Source organism: Carlito syrichta, unplaced genomic scaffold (assembly GCF_000164805.1).
Source record: "Carlito syrichta isolate Samal-C Ts95f unplaced genomic scaffold, Tarsius_syrichta-2.0.1 Scaffold302454, whole genome shotgun sequence".
NCBI lineage: Eukaryota > Metazoa > Chordata > Mammalia > Primates > Tarsiidae > Carlito > Carlito syrichta.
The window spans coordinates 221927-242172 of record NW_007246550.1 but is presented as its reverse complement, the minus strand read 5'-3'; the positions used below and the strand labels follow the sequence as shown (position 1 = coordinate 242172).

The 20246-nt window shown below is 51.5% G+C and overlaps 1 protein-coding gene across 2 annotated transcripts in view; it reads left to right on the top strand.

The window, feature by feature from the left end:
* The first annotated feature begins 492 nt into the window (after positions 1-492).
* The window catches only part of ANXA13 (annexin A13), a 51092-nt gene continuing 31338 nt past the window's right edge, over positions 493-20246 (top strand). Inside the window, exons 1-2 of one of the 2 annotated variants that reach the window (XM_008056748.2) lie at positions 502-569; positions 1975-2097. In XM_008056748.2, coding sequence (XP_008054939.1) covers positions 555-569; positions 1975-2097 — 138 coding nt within the window. In that variant the 5' untranslated portion in view covers positions 502-554. Of the gene's footprint in view, positions 570-1974; positions 2098-20246 lie in introns of both variants that reach the window. The other variant, XM_008056749.1, reaches the window with a different exon arrangement.

The window sequence follows — 20246 nt, the reverse complement described above, 5'->3', positions numbered from 1 at the left end:
GTAGGCTTGCTTTTCATGGTGCCTTTTTGTATTAATAGAAAAAAGTACCATCTGCACATACTTGTCAATTTAAAAACCAGTTAAGTTGTAAAAATGACCCAGCATAACTCAATGTAGTCTTCAAAAAATTCTCGGCAATGATAATAGTAATGTGAGTAAAACAGCACATGCTTTCTGTCTACTTGGTTAATGCTTTCTATTAAGAGGTATAAAGTGTCAAATAAACACCCAAAATATGAAAGAATAGCTCTTTTATCAACCCAGAAGTGAAGCAGGTTTCGTCTTTCAGTTGTGGGTAAGTTTCAGCTTTAAAAGCCTACACTCTGTACTGCGTACATATTTTATTTTAAAAGATGGAGACCAAGGCTTGGGGCAGCTTAATTGCATTTGTAGACAGAGCCACTCCCTACCCATCCCCACCAATGTATTCAAATCCAATGCCAAAAGTTACTGATTAAACACAAGAGATACTAGGCCCTGGGAAAACCACTATAAACTTTGCTGTAGGACCGATCGCTTAATGAGATACAGAACAGCCATCTCAGAAAACGAAAATGGGCAATCGTCACGTAAGTACTCATTGCCTTCGGGAAACAGTTTTCTTTTTGGTTGGCATGTAGAAGAATCTGAACGATAAAATCATGACCGATACTTTTATACTTTGCTACAATGATTACTCTTGATGCTTGGTTGCTTTTTAACTGCATTGGGAAGATATTATCCCCCACTGGCCAAAAATATTTTAGGATTTTTAGAAAGAAGTATTTAAAGTATTTTTAGAAGGAAGTATTTAAAGTAAAGCAATAAACAGTGCTTTGCAGGAAGAAAATGCTTAATATGTATCTGTGGAATGTATGACTTAGAGCTGGTAGTTTGCATCAAAGTTATACAAAACTTCATAGACTATGCCCACTCAGAGTTTTTTGAGAAAGATAGGGCCATGTTGCAAACATCAGTAGACCAAGGTAAGCTTACTCCTATAAATCCATATAACTTGGATTGGAAGATGAAACTATTCCAGTATTGTTTCTAAATAGCATCTAGCATCCAGATATTTGTAGATATTCATGGAATATATTTAACACCTTACTTTCCTTTTGATATATTTAGACTCACAAATAGCATGTCTATAAATTGCTAATGTCTAAAAACTGACCAGAGCGTTGCCATTTGGAGCCAAAATGCACGCAAGACAGATCAGAATTGAATCTTGATTTTTTTACATTAAGAAATGTCCATCTAAAGCTATTCCAGGAAGACTTTAATAAGCTACCTACTGTAGTTTCCCTAAGCGAGAATGATGTATTGCATGTACACTTACTAGTGGCAAAGAAAATAATGCCCCAAATTTTCTGTAAACTGTTACTTTGTAGGGTTTTTTCCTTTGTTATATATTAAATCTGCACTCAGATGTTTACAAACCTATGAATTTTTTTTTTTGAGCTGGAGTCTCACTCTGTCACCCAGACTGGAGTGCAGTGGCTGCTCCCGGCCACCACAGCCTTGACCTGCTGGGCTCCGGCGATCCTCCCACCTCAGCCCTCCAAGTAGCTGTACCTACAGTCGCGCACTACCACGCCTGGCTAATTTTTTGATTTGTTGTAGAGATGAGTTCTCTCCAAGTTGCCCAGGCGGGTCTCGAACCCGCGGGCTCAGGCAATTCACTCACCTCGGCCTCCCAAGGCACGGGATTACAGGCTGAGCCACCGAGCCCAGCCTGAATATTTTCTTAGGAAAGGTGTCACTTTTAAAATCACAGGTAAAGAGCATTTTCACACTAGATTATGAGTTTCAGTGAAACTGAAATCTACTTTTGAAATATGTCTGGTAGATGCTGAGAACCTTGGGATGGTCATTGGCCCCTGCATTCGCAGCTCAGGGGAACAACAGTGTCCCTTGAAAGTCCACCCCATGAGGCAGCTGCCCTCTGAGAGCGGGCCAGCACTTTCACATGTCTCCTTTTTGAATCCTCAGAGCCAGTCTTACTGCCTCTCGGAAGGCGGTCGACAACTGCCCCAAGGGGACACCCAATCCTCGACGGTCATGTCACCTCTCAGCCGCCCGTCAGGGAACGGAGAGTCGGAGGCCCCTCAGCCCGTAAGCACTTTATTTTCCCTCCAAATCATAGGCATAACCCCACTCTCCCGCAGGCCCGAGTTAGACACCAACCACCTGTTGCGGTGGACCCTCCACTGGCCACCAGCCTGAAAGTTTCGTCATCAGGCATGACTTCCAAGCAGGGAAATGTGTCCCTGCAAAAAGCATGTTACAATATTTGCAGCTACTATAAAAATGTCACCTTCTGGGAGCTCACTCCATGAGCTCAACAATGTCCCGTTAACAGGCCCCTGGAATGGAGTGCACGAAGCTATTCCATGACCACCGTGACATTTCAGAAACCAGTAAGGAAACCAAACATGTGCCCAGGGTATCAGCACTTGCTGAGGAAGTGAATGCAAAATTTTTTAGATGACAAATAATTATTCCAGCGGCGGCTAAAATTATTTGCATTAGAAAGTTGCTTGATTATGTACAAACTTAAAACTAGAATAATTTCGCTTTGAAACAACGACACAACAAAACCAATTTGCACATTAAATACTAACAAAATGTGAGTCCATGATGTTTAAATGCAGTTACCAACTGAGTGTAATAGACGATGTCATTTTGTTGCAATTTAATGGTTGTGCTCCAGTGAACTGGTCCTGATGGCTGTAATGCTGGGTTTGGGGGTTTGTTTTGCTTTGTTATTTTGAGTCTCAGCAAGTCTAAAACACGGTGCGTTGTGTCACATCTCAGTTCTTGGATCACATTTCTCTATTCCACTACGGAGAAACTTGTATTTCCCTTGGAGCTCCTCTTGGCTCAAACACATGGCATTTCTATCAAACTTCCCTCTGTTCTCTGTTCTTTTATCATTATCCTGCAACAATTAAGGTATGGTTATGTGGCATACAAGCAATCATAAAAACAAACACAAATGCAGGCATTGAAATCATGGGCCAACCCTTGGTCACCCTGATGATCTAGTTTGTTTTATATTAATTATTAAGTTTTTATCAGCATTAAATACACTATTTTAGAAGCCTCTTAGAAAAGTTTTGACTCCCCAAGACTGTGCCCACAGACAAAGACCAATAGATAACTGGCAAATATTGTGGCAAAGCTGTGGAATACAGGCCAGGAAATCACATTTCCCAAGGTACTGTAATCTGGAATTCTTGCCAATCTTGAAACTGAACGTTACTTTGGCTCCATGCCTTCCCCAGTGCTTTTGCCATCATTCATGATTTTGCAGAACTGAAGACCTCATGTGGGTAAGACTAAACTATCTGGAGTAGCAAGAGCCAAGACCCCGGGTTGTCACCATTTGCCTAGAGTTGGTTTAGCCTAGAGGAGACGTGCTTGTCTCAAGGAGCTTTGCATTTAGAATGTGTGCATGACAGGGACGTCAGATCCGGAGGCTGGTCTGCCCAGGTTTAGCTCAGTTTAGACACCAATTCTTGTCTACTGTGCGGGTCCTTTGCAAGAGAATCACTGTCTAGAGAAAACCAGAGACTGAGCTCAGTACCGCAATTCCTTGACCACGAGAGTGGCTGTGGAGTTGGGCAGAGCGAGAGTGAGGAAACGAGACCGGGGGGGCCCGGTGATAAGCATGGAAATATCACAAACTCAGATGGACTCCTGATTTCCGGGAAATTATTTGCAAGGCTAATAGACAGGCACTAGAAAGGACAACAGCCTTGCTACTCAAAGTGCGGTCCCTGGACCAGCAGCAGCATCCACTCTTGTCAGAAATGCAGAGTCTCAGGGCCACCCAGACCTACTGACTCATAATCCACCTCTGAACAAAGTCCTCCAGCGACTCTCACCCACATCAGAGTCTCAGAAGCACCAGTCTGGGAACGAGTTCTCCCACTCGCCCGCACCTTGAAGTCATCGCAGAGTTCTGCGGAGTTCTACATGCTGCCGGTGCCTGGGTCCCACCACAGAGTCTGATTTAACAGGTCTGGCGGTTGTCCTGGGCATCGGGACCTGTTAAAGGCTCCCCTAGTGACTCAGTGTGCAGCAGGGTTTGAGAAACGTGGGGCTGGAGTGGGACTAGCCCTGCAGGAACAGACCTGCCTGCCGGGGGTGAGTGCGGCATCCCTGCGCATGTGCAGAGATGAAACCCAGCTTGTAAATGTCAAGACATCTGCACAGCACCCACCACGGTGTTTGTGAACATGCCAGGATGATGACTTACCTGTGCCAATATTTAGCCAACACAAATATTGTCTCAATTAAAGAATAGCTGGGGACTTGAGGCAGGTAAACCCCAGGCGAGCTCACCCCCCGTGACCCGAGACACCTGGGAGCAGTAGGACAGGTGGGGAGCAGGCCCAGACTTCCGAGGAAAGAGGGAGGCGGGAAAACATGTCACTGGGAACTTGGAATCCAAGTGCGTGGTCTCAGCCAGGGGTGTGCATTAAACTGTGATTTCAAGCCCAGAATAACCACAGTGGACCCCAAACAGAAACCAGTCAAGACCATGCGGTCGTACCTCCATTATCAGAAAGTTTAATCCCATAAAGGCAGTCCGCGTGCTCGCCACCACCTAAGGACAGGAGGAGGCACAGAGGGCAGCGATGTCAGAACTCGACAGGCACCAAGGCTGCTTCTTTTAAAGACAGTCTCCATCCACAGGGAGCCGTGTTGTTGACACAGTTGCACCATCTCAGCTTTTTTGATTTCTGGTCTCTGAATAAAAAGCAGCCATTTTAAGGAGGAGGTGAGAGGTCTGCCAAAGACAACTCGGGCAGAAGGAAGAAAAGGCAAACTGAACCGTGGACACAAGAATTCCAGAGTCATGGGGGCCAGAAGCCGCTTAGTGTGTGTGTGTCGGGGAGGGGAGCATGGGGTGTCCTGCACATCCCAAGGACAGAGCATGGGATAGAGGAAAGAGCAAGCAGTTCCAGAGCCATGGGGGCCCGAGGTCACTTTGTGGGGTGAGGGGGAACCCCGCACATCCGAATGTTCCGTGCCGTGTCCTCAGGTCACAGCGCAGCAACATGAACCACCGTGAAACTCCCCGTGGTGAGGGCCACACCCAGAGGTTTAAGTGGGGCCTTCCGAAATGCTAACAGCTGTGAGGGACAGTCAGTCATCAAGTGCTTGCAGACAGGAAGCTGTTTGGACAACGCCGGGGGCCCCAGAAGGCTGAGTCCTTCCCGCCACCACTGGCTTCGGGAACGTTATGTCATTTAGTCCTCCCAGCAACCCTCTCAGGGAGATGCTGCCGTTACCACTTTTAAATATGGAGAAGGTGAGGCAGAGAGGTCAGGGAACATGTCCAGGGCGTCTACGGAGAGGTGAAGCATGGGCTTGGATCAGGCCCAGATTCTTAACCCTCTGCCTTGGTTCCACAAAGCCTCAGCAAAGACAGGTGGGCCTGTTGGGATTTCTAGAACTGCTGCCCTCGTCCTCACTTGTCATCTCCCTGGCCCCCTGAGCTCCCCACACAAGCTGGATTGGGTGCTCTTCCTTGGGGTTTCCCTAACACTCTGTACATAGCCCCGTCACCCCATCTGTGTGGTCTAGAACCACCTGCTTTGCACACCTGCCCACCTGGACTGGTGGCGTCCCCAGGGGGAGACTGTCTCGTTCGTCCTCGCACCCTCATCACCCACACGGTGTCTGAAGCGTAGCAGATGCTTCGTGGACGTCTGAAGAATCTGTCCATCCATTGCATTTTCTAAATAAGCCTTAACCAAACCAGCGTTTGCCGAGTTGGAGTTCAGATCCTTGTGTCTAGTCACACTCCCAGACCAGTTCCTGCGTGCCGTGCGCGGCGTTGGGTTTGGTATGGCCGGAGTCGCAGGTTGGTAAGAAGAATCTACCAAGACAGTCAGGAATGGAGAAAGGTCGACTGATCAAAGGGCAGATGCGTCGTGAAGGCCTGCTGTCTGCACAGAGGCAGAAGCAACAGGGCTGTGTTTATAAGAGGGGCGTAGGGTTTAGTGGGCCAGGAACAGTCTTTGGGGGTGGTCTGCAAAAGGAAATTTCCAGAGATTTGTGAAATAATGGTGGTGTTTTGTTTCTTTAAGTTAAGGTTAGTTAATAGCCAGAGTTAACGAGCAACAAATAGTTAACTACTTTTTGTTTCCAGTGAAAGTTTTCCAGCTGGTTAGCCAACTTGTAGAGTTCTTTGCTGTTATGCTTTCTGAAAAGCTCCAGGCAGACATCCCTTCTATCTAACTGGCCGGAACTGGTCAGAAGCCCAAGCCTCGACCAGCCAAGAGGAAAAGGAAGGTCCCCCTCATGATCCCCAGGGCCAACACATCACATCAACATCTGGTTATCATGCACTCTCTCTCTTGCTCTCTCGCTCTCTCGCTCTCTCCCTGTGTTGACCTCGTTCTTTACTGAAAACGAGTCTCTTCTTCTCAGTGGTGTGGGAAGCAACAGGGGTGGGAACGCAGAGGCATGGCCACAGAGAGTTCAGGCATCGCAGAGTCCACAGCCGCATAACACCAGCTGGCAGCCTCAGGAGAGAAAACCTTCCTCTAAGTGTCTATGAAATGTCAGGGAAGAAGCTGGCTGGCTTGGGTCATGGACCCATTCCATGGATGGTCACTGTGGCCACAGTTGACCTTATCTGTCCTTGGGCATAGGGGCTATTGCTTTATCACCGCTGCTTTCTTGCAGCTATTATTTTTATTTAAAAAAAGACCACGATGACTACTACAGCTACTAATACTAATGGATGGACTGAAACAGAGAGATCAAATAGGAAGACAGAAAAATAACTCACCCTTGCCCATAAAGAGGGCTTAGGTGATTCTAGTCAGAATGAAAGGAACATAAAAATGTTGAGAATTTTAAATCCAATGCGTATTTAAACTCTCTTACCAGAGGAAAGAATAGCATTCATTGTTTTGACAGTGACGGAGACAGAAATTTGCTCAAAGCAAATCTAGCGACTTCACCTTGTTTCCTGTTCAGCAAACCAGAACTTGCCCGAGTGTGTTGGCCATGTCCCTGGACTGCGTGCTTAGTGTCAGGAAGGCCCCCAGGGCCCTGTGTTTCCTCTTTCCAATTCCATCTGCCCACCTGTTATTGACCCTGGAGGATTCCAAAGTCCACTGGCCTCTTCTTGTCCTGCAAGTAATGAATCCCAAGTCTATGCGCTCATGAAATTGGTGAAGACGGTCTTTGGCAACATGAGGAGGAAATGGATGATTCTTTTCTAATGAGAAACATGCTTCGTTTTCGAAATCCCTGAAGGCACAGTTCCTTTCGCAGTTGAGAAATAGCTGTCATCTCCCACAGTCACCTCATCCTCCAAGTTCATGTCCGTTGGTGCAGCACAGCAGAAATTGGATATCTGGAAGTTTAGAAATGTGCAGAGGGTTCTAATCCCACAACCATCTGTGGACAACCTCAGAAATGACGGTCACCTTCCCCCAAACACAAAGTTTGTTTCAGGTCATGAATGTTACTCCATCTCCCATAGAAATTCCAAGGTCCCCAGTCCAACAGAGCACAGAAGGGCCCCTACGAATGAGTCAGTGGAGAGGTGCCACACAGTTGTGCCACCCTGCCGGTGCAGACTGGGATGCTCACAGCAATCGTGATGGAGACCAGAAGCAGGAGGTGATGACAGACCTCTCTCCTTGAACTGACCTTGACTCAGATGCCTCCTGGTCATGCTGTCCCAGTGGTCATAATTCAGATGTGTCATCTGGGTTACTCAGCAAAATATTAAAGAAAGAAAGACACCACGGTCCACTTCTAACCTTCCTCTTAAGCAAACACAGCAATTGGCTCTTGGTGGCTGGAGTTTTGTGTTATTCAGTACCTGAGTGCCATCTATCATGGAGGCATAGCCCTCTCTGTGCTTTATAAAGGGACATGTTGACAGATTTGTTATGACCATTGGGCCAGGGCTGTAGACCCTTGACATGTCAGACCTTGGCATTGTTGCTATTTGGGCCTAGGGAATTCCTTGTTGTGGGGCCATCTGTCCTGTGCCTTGTGGGATGTCTAGCAGAATCCTGACCTCTAAATCACTAGATAGTCCAGCCACACTCCCCTACTTGTGACAACTGACAATGTCACAACTGACATTGTCAGTTGTCGCCTGGGAGACAGATTCGCTCCTGGTTGACTGAGAACCACCACCTGGGTGGGACAGCAGGGCTACGGGCTGTGTCCTCACAATGTTCTGCTCTCTCTGGCTTTCCAGCACGCCCATCACTTCTGCCCTTCCAGCCCAGGCACCCTGACACCGATTCCCCTCTCTTATCATAGGGAAAAGCCAGCTTCCCCTGAGGACTGACCCTTGTTCCCCTGCTGACGACGGCAGCAGTGGAGAGGTTAGCGCACAGGTGACTCCTGACAGCCAGGGTGAGAAGAGCTTCACTGCAGGAGCACTTGGTAGCCGGGCACTGGCTGTGAGCTCCTGGCTTTCCTGCTAGATGATCAGCGCCCACCTGGACAGGCATTGGCTGAGGCCATCACGTGTCGCTCTGCCCGCCTCCCTCTGGTGGAGTGTCGCCCTCGAGGGCTCCCCACTCAACCTCCCAGGCCAAGCTCAGCACACAGCAGGCCGGTCCTGTTGTCTACACGGCTGGGGTGTCATCAGGGCCTTCCTGAAGCAGTGGGGCCATCACTCGATGGCACCAGGTGTCGAAGAGCCTTGAAGTCAGGCCTCCCGCTCCTTCCCAGCCCTCGGATGGGTAAACGTCACATCAATATGTCCAGCCCAGACGGCACAGCCCTCGGAGGCTTGTCTCTCTGGAAAATGACCTAACTGTGCCAATCTTCATCCAAAGGTGCTAAGATGCCCCCATGCAAGTGATCCCAAGTGCAGGATGAAGGTTACCTTTCAGCCTAAAAAGTTCCACTCATTTTTTCAGACTCCCACATGGGGAAGTAAGGCATGCTGAGCTCTGGTTCAAGCGGGTGTTTTTCCACTTTCAGCTTTGTTTGTCGGATGATGGCACAAATATTCCTGCCCATTTAGGGTGATGGCCAAACGTTTATAGTCTAGATGTCCTCTGCATCTCTGAAAGAAAGGACCAACCTGGACAGCTCTAGAGCATCCGGCACCCTGTGAAGGTGAACAGGGCTCAGGCTTCCTGACACTCTTCAGCTCTTTGACCTTCTCCCTCGATTAAAACACTCCCAGTGGAGCAGTCCAGGCAGAAAGAGGAGGGGATGGTTTGAGACCCTGGGGTCCCTACTGGAAACACAGCCATGACCGCATGATGGAATACCATAGATGCCTTCAAGACTCAAACTGCTTAAATATACTCAACAGAGGAGACTGGAAAATACATTATTTTTTTCTGTTTAGTAGTTTTAATTTTTGCTCTACAAGCATTCCAGTGGATTTTGATTGAATACCAAAAAGAAAGCAAGACTTTTTATCAAATTTCTTGTCCCAAGGAAACCATGCCCAAGCAACAATCCAGCTTAAAGAAACCCACATGTCACTCACTCATCTCCAGATTCACATCTGGAGATGCGAACAGCCCCTCTATTCCGTTTCAAATTGCTCATCAATTTCTACTAGTCCCGTCTGCGGAAATTCCACCAGAATATTTTCTGGCTCTGATTCGCTACCTTTAATAACGCAAAACTGTGTCTTCATACTAACTGGCATCAACATGCAAATGAGTAACAAACTAGCAGTAAGAGAACTTTGCCCCGAGAGAGACAGAAGTCTTTCTCCATAAGCAAGTAGGTGACCCTGGGCAGGGGACTTCGCAATCATGCCTCAGTTTCTTTTTTTGTAAAAGGGAGGGACTGGGTACATTCAATGTTTCCCAAACTTCAGACTGAAGAATCACCTTGGCGATGTTGCCAAATATATGTGTCATTTGCTCTACTAATAGCTCTGTTAATTATCTTCTTTAAATATACTCACTTTTGAAATACAAATCCATCTATCTTAAAAGGAAACTTGATGTTAGGACCATAAATGGAAAATTAACTTCAGTTGACATAAAGCAGATGACTAAATGAAAACAAAAAGAATGTGTTGAACTCTAGCTACGTTAACGTTGCCAGCAGAAAGCCCAGATCCTATCACCTGCTCTCTGACTATAAAAAGGCCTCTTTGCCTGACTGGAGCAGGAGTCCACAAGTGAATCTTGAGGGTTGGTGGGCCACACAGCCTCTGGTACGAGCGCCTGACTCTGCCACTGCAGCGTGAAAGCAGCCGTTGACTAGAGGTCAATGGATGGGTTGGCTGTGTTCTGGTAAAACCTTATTTACAAAAGCAAATAGCAGGCCAGATGAGGCCCACAGTCTGTAGTTTGCCAACTCCTGGTTTAGAAGAGTGTGGAAGACGCACGATCGCCAAGCAAAAACTCCATCAGAGGAGTAGGGAGAGAATTTCATCTTATTTTATTTATTTATTTTATTTATTTATTTGAGTCAGAGTCTCACTGCATCATCCAAGCTGGAGTGCAGTGGCACACTCACTGCTACCCCAGGTTCGACAATCTGGGCTCCGGCGACCCTTCTGCCTCAGCCTTACAAGTAGCTAGAACTACAGGTGCGTGCTACCACGCCCTGCACTACCACACCCTACATTACCACACCCTGCGTGCTTCCACACCCAGCTGATTGTTTTTTTCCTTATTGTAGAGATGCGGTCTCACCAAGTTGCCCAGGCTGGTCTCAAACCCCCAAGCTCAGGCAATCCACTCACCTCAGCCTCCCAAAGTGCCAGGATGACAGGCCGAGTCCCAGAGCCCAGCAGGGAGAGAATTTTAAAAGGAATTCCTCTCCCAGCTGGAGGGCCAGTGAGCTTTAATGCCTGCAGTGTTGCCTGCCAGCCATTTGGAAAAACCTGGGTTGAAATTTCCACTCTGAGAATTTATGATCAACCCCCGTCCCTTTACCTTTAGCATCTTGGATGAGGTCTAGGATTTCTTTCCTGTGTGAGCCCTCAGTGCATGTTTAAGATGGCTTCCTTCTTCACTGGGATGTCAATAAGGAAGTCTTCTAGTTTTTCTCAGACTGATGATTCTTGACCCTGGCTCTACGTTGGCATTGTCTGGGGAGTTTTTACTGCCTAAACCGGGTACATACCTACACCTCAGAGGTCCTGATTTAGAGGCAGTGTGGGACTCGGTCGTTGGTACATTTTACAGCAATCCCCAATGATTCTGATGTGCAGCCATCACCGAGAAGCTACCTATCTACATCTTGGCCGGGTCACCTTCCTCGGAGCACATTGCTTCCTCTACTTCACATGAATTCTAAGAGCCTCAAGCCCTTCCACCCCTGACAGTCTCAGGCCTTCCCTTTCACGTGTGCGCCCTCCGTTCCTCCGGCTGTTTCTGACTGAGCCCTCCCACCACTCTGGCTGAAGCTACTGTCCCTCTTCATCCGCTCAGCTGCACACCCTAGGAGGCTGACATCACTCTGCTCAGATGTCCAGCTGAACACGCATCCTCTTCCCCTCCACTGTCCCCGCCACTGCCGCTGACCCCTGACGTTAAAGCAAACTGGGGCAGAGACAGGATGCAAAGGGTAAGGCATGTGGTAGATCCCGCAACATTCGGAGGAAGAAGATCCCTCCTCCCCGGAAAGGTGGAGACATTCCTCTTGCTAGCAGAGAAGAGTGAGTCATGCATTGAACTGAGCATCCCTGAACACATTTACCAAGTGAGGCCATGTGCCATTGTGTTAGGTGCCAGGGATGTGGCAGTGACTATGACAGACTGAGTCTCCGAGATGCCCACAATCTAAGGAAGGAAATAGACTAGTAGACAGGTAGAACAATGCCTCCTTAAATGGATTGGATAGAAGTTTCTAGAGGCACATAAGCGGTGTGCAAATTGCCTCACAGCCAGCAATCCAGGGAAAAACAAAAGCCTGATTTGTGGTGTCTGCCAATTTCCATGGTGTAGATACATCCTCCCTGGCACAGCTGGCTCTCGCAAGCTTACAAAGTCAGCTCCAGCTGGGGTGACGACCATCCCAGCGTACCTGACACTGTCCCAGGTTTAGCACAAGAGACCCACATGCCAGGAAACCCCCCAGTCCTGGGCAGCCAAGCAGCCGGTCTCCTTGGCTCCAGTACACCGGGAGGAAAGACTCCTTCCTCCTCAAGAGATCTCCCAAGAGGGCCAGAGATGCTTTCAGCAGGTGAGGCTTTGCATATTTCCTTAAGTAGATCTGTTCTGCACTGTTGCCAGTGGAGTCAGTGGCAACCAAGTATTCAAAAACGGAGAAGGACCATGTGGCTCCGTGCCTTCAAACCCAAGGTTTTTGGTCCTCAAGGACTCAGGGAGCCACAGCAAGGAACCCACCTGCACCCCCCTTCCACACAGAGGGGCCTTGGGGAACGGACACGGCAACAGCTACTCGACATGGATGGCGTCAGGTGGGAGAAGGGGCGTTCGACCTGTGAACAGAGGTGGCACCATGTCAGGCTGGAAGGCAGTTACCCAGGAGAAGCAACCGTTGGGTTGGAGACCTTGGCCTTGCACGGGCTCCACGCCTTTCCAGTTTCCGGGATGTCTGGGTGAAGCTCAGCCCTGGCACCGTGGCCCTCAGCCACGGCCCCTCCTCTGCTCTAAGGGAGAGGGGTTTAGGAGAGGGGAGACTGCAGGGTCTGTGTGAGATGAGAAGGGGAGGGAGAGGTGAAGGAGGGGAGGAAGGGGCTGAAAGAGGGGGGAGGAGGAAGAGAAGGAGGGGGGAGGAGGAAGAGAGGGAGGGCGTGGAGGAGGGGGGAGGGGAAGCAGCCGAGCCTCTGAAGGGCAGGGGGCCGCCCTCCCTCCAGCCCTGGCTGGCCAGAGGCAGCCTCGCCCGCGGGACTCTGCCGAGATGTCTCAGCCTGCCCTCCACAGCCCGGGTCTGCTTTGCCCAGAGCGGTTGCCGAGCTGGGTCCTTCCTTCCACCTCCTGTCTTCTCACCACCAGGAACACTTCGCCCTCCCGCCGCTGGGCGAGGGCCTCTCGGCTCCCCTGGTCGGCGGACATGTCTCCCGTCTCAACTCGCGTTTCTGTAAAGGCCAGCATTCTACGGGTTGAACGGAGCATTCCTATTAGGCAGTTGCTTGAAAAGTAACGTCGGCAGGGACCCCCAAAAATCCGTGTGCGAGAAGCCGATGGCAGAGTTTCTGAATCCAGACGGTGTGGGTCTGAATCCCTCACAGCATCACCGACCGACTGTGCGACCTTAGGCAAGGTAGCGACTTCTCTGTGCAAGTAGGAGGCGGTCGTGCCTCCCTCCTGGTGAGGTGAGACTGGGATGAGCTGTGACCCGCACGCTGGCACACAGCCAGGGCACCGTGCGTGGCCGTCGTTCCCAAGTCCAAGTCTCCCTCCCACAAGCCTCCCTCGGGTCTTCAGGCCCTGCTCTTACCTCCCACCAGAAAAGGGGAAAGTTTCTGACTCAGGACAAACTCCTGTCCTCAGCCATTTCGCGTTGACTCGAGTCAACTCCCAACCTCAAAGGCCCCACCCAAAGGGCCGGCACGGGCTTGCTCCCACTCGGCAGGAATTAGTCGAGACGGCGAAAGTCGTGAAGGTGATTCAGCCCGTGTGCAGTGTCCGGCCAGGACTCCCGGTCCAGCCCGTGGGAGGAGGGACCGATGTCTCCATCTCGTGGGTGGAAAACAGGAGCAAAATGAGGGAAATCACAGGGCCTGGCCAGGGACGGACCCTGCGAGAGGAGGTACGGCCACGTGGCCACGATGAAGCCCCCTCTCTAGGCTGGACTCCACTACCCCGCTCGGCCATGCTCTTGAGAATAGGATGCAGCCTTGAGAAGGAAGGACGTCCTGCCCTGAGAGGCAGCCCAGGCTTCACGCTGAGTGAGAGGAGCAGGGATGAGCCCCGCAGGAGGACACCACCGGCCCCTAAATCGTCAGCCCCGACGGGCAGAGAGCACACCCGCAGTCCCTGGGGCCCAAGGGGGACGGCGAGGAGCCCTTCACCCAGCACAAAGTGCCAGGTGAGCTCGCTGGAGAGGCAGCCATGTGCTTGCACACACCGAGCATGCGTTCAGAGCTCCGGGGGAGGGTCCTTACACACAAGGGGACACAGGAGACGCCCAGGGACGAAGGGGGTGTGGGTGTGTTTATACCCTGATGTGGCAATGTGCTCACGGGTGTGCGCCTAAGCCCAAAGTCACCAAACGGTATACATTAAGTGTAGTAAAGTGTGTATCAATTACACCTCAGCAAAGCTGTTGAAAAATTTTTTTCCTGAGGCCAGGCACAGAGGTTCACGTATATAATCCTAGCACTTTGGGAAGCTGAGGACTGCTTGAGGCCAGGAGTTTGAGACCAGCTTGGGCAACATAGTAAGACCTCATCTCTACAAAGAATTTAACAATTAGTTGGGCATGGTGGTACGTGCCTGTAGTCCCAGCTACTTGGGAGGCTGAAGTGGGAGGATCACTTGCGCTCAGGAGGTGGAGGCTGTGGTGAGCATGATTGTGCCACTGCACTCCAGCCTGGGCAACAGAGTGAGACCCTGAGGAAAAGGAAGAAAGAAAGAAGAAAGGAAGGAAGGAAGAGAGAGAAAAAATAAAATCATTTTTTTCAGGAAATTTGTAAAAAAAAATCCCAAAGCTTATATGAGACAAGTTTAACCAGAGTCACCAATGCCAGCACAAACCAATGCCATTCACCCGCAGCAGCAGAGGTCCCAGTTTGCGCAAGGAGGACTCAAGCGCCACCAGGCGCTCTCCCCAGCTCAGTGTCACCTCCGCCCTGCTCCTGCGTGGTAAGCCCAGGCCACTACCCAGCTCTGGCCCTGGCACCTCCTCGTGGCGTGCCAGTGCAGGCAGCAGTTCTCAGGGTCCGTGCCCGCAAGCCTGCTGGCTGCTGCCCTCTGCCCGGCATCTCCGAGGCCCTCCTGGTTCTCGGCCTGGTGCCAAGCAGGCACCGCCAGGTGTTTGCCGAGCAGAGGGCAGCCAGCCAGGGCTTCCCGGCATGGGGAACAACCAGCAGTCAGCAGGCCATAGCCTCTGCCTTTTGAGAATGCGCTCGGGGTTCACAAACGGCCCCTCCAGCGTCAAGTCACCGAGCAGCCCGCCACCACCGTGCCACCGCCACGTGCCTCCTGTCAGCCACGCGTGCTGCTGCATCCTGGCACGACGGCTTCCACGGCTCTCGTGAGCCCACAGACAGGGGCCTCGCCACAGTAGAGACGCGGGACCGCCAGGCCCAGAGGGATCAGCCAGGCTGCCCCGGGGATCTGACCCACACAGGGCAAAGCAGTAGGGGAACACAGCAGATCTGACTCCACACCCACGCCAGGGAACCCCGGCGTCACGGTGACATGCAGTCGGGCTGGCGTGGCAGGGGCACAGTGACAGGCTGCAGCGACACAAGCCCGCAGACTCAGCGTCAGATGTCTCTCCCTGCGTCCCCCACCCCTCCTTTTCATCGCAGGGCTCTCGGACTCACACCCACCTTTCAAGAACCAGCACAAAGGTCAAGTCCACCATGGAAATTCCTCTTTCTCCTCACTGCTATTTGCGCCCAAAGCCTCACCATTTCGCAATGCAATTGTCATGTGTCTCTTCACACGTTGATTTCCTGGGACCAGGACTGAGCCACATAGACCACGGTGTCCTGCTCCCCTGGGGCGGTGCTTAGCGCCGAGTCGATCTGCAGTACTTGCTTGTTGGAGGAAGAGAAGGGAAGACAGAAGGGAGAAGGGAAGAGAGAGGAAGAAGAAGCAGGGAGGGAGGAGGGGGAGGGGGAGGCCGGCTCCCGGGAGTCTGTCTCGCCTGCGACGTATTTCTTGATTAATTTGCATCTCCCATGAGACCATCTGTTCTCACTGTCCAGTCTCCAGGCTTCAAATAGAAAATTGGGACGCGAAGACTGACACGTGTGAGCGTCTTTAAGTCTGGAGGCCTGTGTCGCTGTGTCCCGGGAAATCTGGTGACTGCAGAACGCACAGAGCCTCCGACTTGCAAGCCTCATCCCTCAGTCGGCGTTTCCCCAGGCCCCAGCCCCCAGTCTGCTGCAGCCTGGAAGGCTTTCCTAGATCGTTCCATTTCTATTATAAGAGTTGAGACTTCCTTGAGTTGGATTGGTACAGAAGGCACTGGAGTGGGCGTCTGTGTCTCCCTGCTGGCCCTTCTGCTGGGGCGTCGGGAACGGCCCAGGCTGTTGCAAGACTGTCCCTGAGTCGATTCGGAGTGGATGACTTCAGACGATGCCGCTTCCTGGGATCACAGCACCTCAGCTTTTCTACAAAACTGCAGGCCGTTCACGTCCTTGTTTTAGATGGAAGAGCGGAGAGACACCAAATGACACCAGACCCACGAAGGGAAAGCCAAGGGGAAGGTTGCCCAGCACCAGCAGTGCCGTCCATGCCCCGGTGGTGCCCCTCGTGCCGCGTCCATGGTTGGCGGCACTTTCCTAGAAACGACAGCATTCTTCCGTTTTGAACAGAGACACAAGCATGGTGGGCACGGCACTCGCCACGGTGTATCCCAGGAAGATCTCACACCCACGTGGTGTGAAGCATCACACTTGTCACAGGAGACACTGGCAAGGGGAGATGTGCCAGCAGGCAGGACAGCGCATCAAGCCACCTGCGCTCCACGGCCTGAGTTTTCAGCCTCTGGGTGCTCTTTGCACAGTGTGTGTCTGCAGCTTCTGACCCGAGCTGCAGGCGACCCATGAATGACTGATCCTGAGAGTGCCATTGACACGTGAAAACTCCTCCAGCTGGACAGATGTTGAAGCATTCTGGAAAGTTCACTGCTATCTGTCTTCAACCGCTACTACTTGTTAACTCACACGAAGCCCTGGCTCTCTGCTAGACTCTGTTGTAGATGGTTTGCATGAATGACTTTATTTAACTTCTTCCAAGAGTGTTTCAAGGTAGGGGCTGTTATTATTTCCGCTTAACATAAAGAAACCACAGCACAGAGAGGTTCTGTAACTTGTCCAAGGCCACACAGTGAATTAGCAGTTGCACTGGGACTCAAAACCAGGCTGATGAGAAAGCCATGTTCTTCAACCTATTACATCTTCAGTGGCCACCGATTTTTTTTTTTTTTTTGAGTCAGAGTCTCACTCTGTTGCCCAGGCTGGAGGACAGTGGCATGCTCACAGCCACCGCAGCCTTGACCTGAGGGGCTCAGGTGATCCTTCTGCCTCAGCCTTCCAAGTAGCTGGAACCACAGGCGTGCCACCATGCTGGCTAATTGTTTTTACTTATTAGAGATGGGGTCTTGCCAAGTTGCCCAGGCTGGTCTCAAATTCCTAGACTCAGGCAATGTTCTTGCTTCCACCTCCCAAAGTGCTGGGTTTACAGGCATGGGCCACCATGCCCGGCTTAGTGGCCTCCTGTTATAGACACGGTGTCATCTGGGGTGTTGTGAAATATGTAAGCAACAAGTTTGGAAGACAGCTCTCTCTCTCAGATAGATCGAGACATGCAGAATGTAAAACCTATATACCACACATGATACATATGTCTGTACTGTATCTCCGTGTATAAATATATCTCTCCCAGACTTGTTAAATCTAAATATGCGGAATTAGAATCTGCCTAAATATCACTTTGTGAAGTCTTACAAGTATCACCACCGAAAAAAGGCCCAAAGAAGCAGGGGAAGGACTGAGACGTACGTGCCTCCTTCTAGATCTGGGCCTTGAAAAGTTACCTCCTGTAAGCCCCAAGCCTGGCAAGGTAGAGACTGCCCCATTTCGCAGATGAGGAGACCAGGGCTCAGAGGCTCCCAGCCGAATTTCACACGGCTGCTGAGAAGCAGAGCCACGTTCAAGGCAGGGTTCCTGTGGGCGCGGAGCCCAGACTTCTAGAATCGTTCTCGTGGACGTTTAGTATCTTGCTCTGTCTTTATATGTCTCCTGAGCATCGGTGCAAGCACTGCTAAAAAACAAAAAATCAAGAGTGGGTGTGGTGGCTCACAGAATCCCAGCACTCCAGGAGGTCAAGACAGGAGGATTGCTTGAGCCCAGGCGTTTAGCAAGACCTTGTCTATACAACAAATTTTAAAAATTAGCCAGGTATGGTGGCACATGCCTGTAGTAGGGAGGCTGAGACAGAAGGATGGCCCAAACCCAGCAGGTAAAGGCGGCAGTGGGCTGTGATCATGCCACTGCGCTCCAGTCTGGGTGCCAGAGTGAGACTGGACTCAAAAATATAAATTTAATTTAATTTAATTTAAAAAGAAGGAAACAAGTCAAGGAATGCTGCTGTGTCCCTGTCGTGCCTGTTGTTGAGAGTGGGGGTATGTCCACGTCCACCTGACACCACACTGATGTGTCTGACTGTCCAGGGGTCGCCTGCATACCCATCGGTACCTGACTGTCATCCCCACTTTTAGGCAGGAGTTCTTCTCAGTGGCTCCGGGTTCCAAAGACGAAGTCTCCTGCTTGGCAGACAGGCCTAAGGCCGCCGCCTGGTCAGCTGTCTGCAGTGCCAACAGTGAACAACGTGAGGTCAGCTCTGTCTCTCCTGAGAAGAGGTTTGGGACCCAGGGCACAGGAGCAGGTCCCGGGACGCCCTTTCCTTGACGCTGCGTGGCACTGATGAAGCCTGAGGAGTCCGCCCCGGCCACGCAGAGGGGAAGACGCTGGCTGATCGTGTTCTTTCTCTCTTTCGACATCACATCTCGTGGTTCTTTCACTCCGGCCTCAGGTATCCTGCTGTTCCGAGGAACAGGCGGCATCTTCCTCGCGAGTGGATTAGATCACCAGTGTGGCTCCCGGTGGCTCCCACAAGGAACAGGGGCTGGACGTCAACCTGCCAGCTGACAATGGCGCCCCCCCATGCAGACTCTCACCCCACGCTCTTTGCTAAAGTCCCAGTGTCACCTCCCTTCCTGACACGTGGCCGGCCCTCTCCCGCGGTAGCCCCGGACATCGGAGTTCCTTGGGATCAAACGACACTTGCTTTTGGTCTTGGACACCATCAGAGGATTCTTCCAGCCATCCCCAGCTCCCATCACTCCACCACATTGGCATCACGGAGCAACCTTACTGGCATAGGCAGGGCGTGAGGAGCAGGAATGTCCCTTGAGATCCACCAGCTCCGGCCCTGGCTCCCACCCAGCTGCTGCCTGGCCGGGGATCACCTACACGTCTCCACACGGCCCTGCAAGTCCTCGCCGCTTCCGCAGGCAAACGAGGAAAAGGGGGCCCTCTGGGCAGTGCAGTCCTGCCAGCGCTGGGCTTGGCGGGCGTCCCCAGCTGGAATCCGAGCGGCGCTGCAGCCAGAGCCTGGGGCCAGGTACGCCCCGCACGGCCGCTCACAGAGCCCTGTGTCTCAGTGTGCGTGCCTTCATTGCGGAACAGGACAGATCACACGTGTCCCACCGAATCCCCTGCACCGAGGGGGCGGAAGTGACACGTAGACCAGCTTATGGACTAGCCTGTTCCTGGTGAGTCCTGCCGCCCTGGCTCAGTGCCACCTCACCGCCCGAGCCCCCGTACCGCTTGGACAGAACGCAAACACGCCATGGACTCGGAGGTTGCTGCTTCCACACCCAGAGAACTCTCCCCTTTGGAATCTGATTAAAAGGCAGGGTGGCAGGCCGGGCTCAGTGGCTCAGTCTGTCATCCCAGCACTTTGGGAGGCCAAGGCAAGTGGATTGCCTGAGTCCACTGGTTCAAGACCAGCCCGGGCAATGTGGCAAGACCCTGTCTCTACAGCAAAAAATAAAAAATTAGCCAGGCACAGGTGCACGTACCTATAGTTCTGGCTACTTGGAGGGCTGAGGCAGAAGGATCGTTGGAGCCCAGCAGGTAGATACTGGGTGGTCATGAGCATGTGTGCCACTGCACTCCAGCCTGGGCGACAGAATGAGACTCCAACTCAAAAAAAAAAAAAAAGACAGAACGGCATCCTCAGTGCACAGCCTAAGCAGCCACCCTAGGCCCCACTCACAAGGGCCTGTGCTTAGCCTAATGCTCGATGTCGCCATATTGAGATTTTTTTTTAGCAAGGAGCCCTGGGCTTTTATTTTACCTGGCGCCCCACAAGTCTTCAAGAGCACCAAAGAGACAGGCGCAGCAGCTCACACCCATAATCTTAGCACTTTGGTAGGCTGAGACGAGAGGATCGCCTGAGTCCACGGGTTCGAGACCTGCCTGGGCAACATGGTGAGGTCTCGTCTCCACAAAAATCAAAACATTAGCTGGGTGTGGTGGCGTGCGTCTGTATTCTGTAGTCCCGGCCACTCGGGAGGCTGAGGCAGAAGGATCGCCTGAGATTAGGAGGTCGAGGCCGCAGTAGCCTATGCCC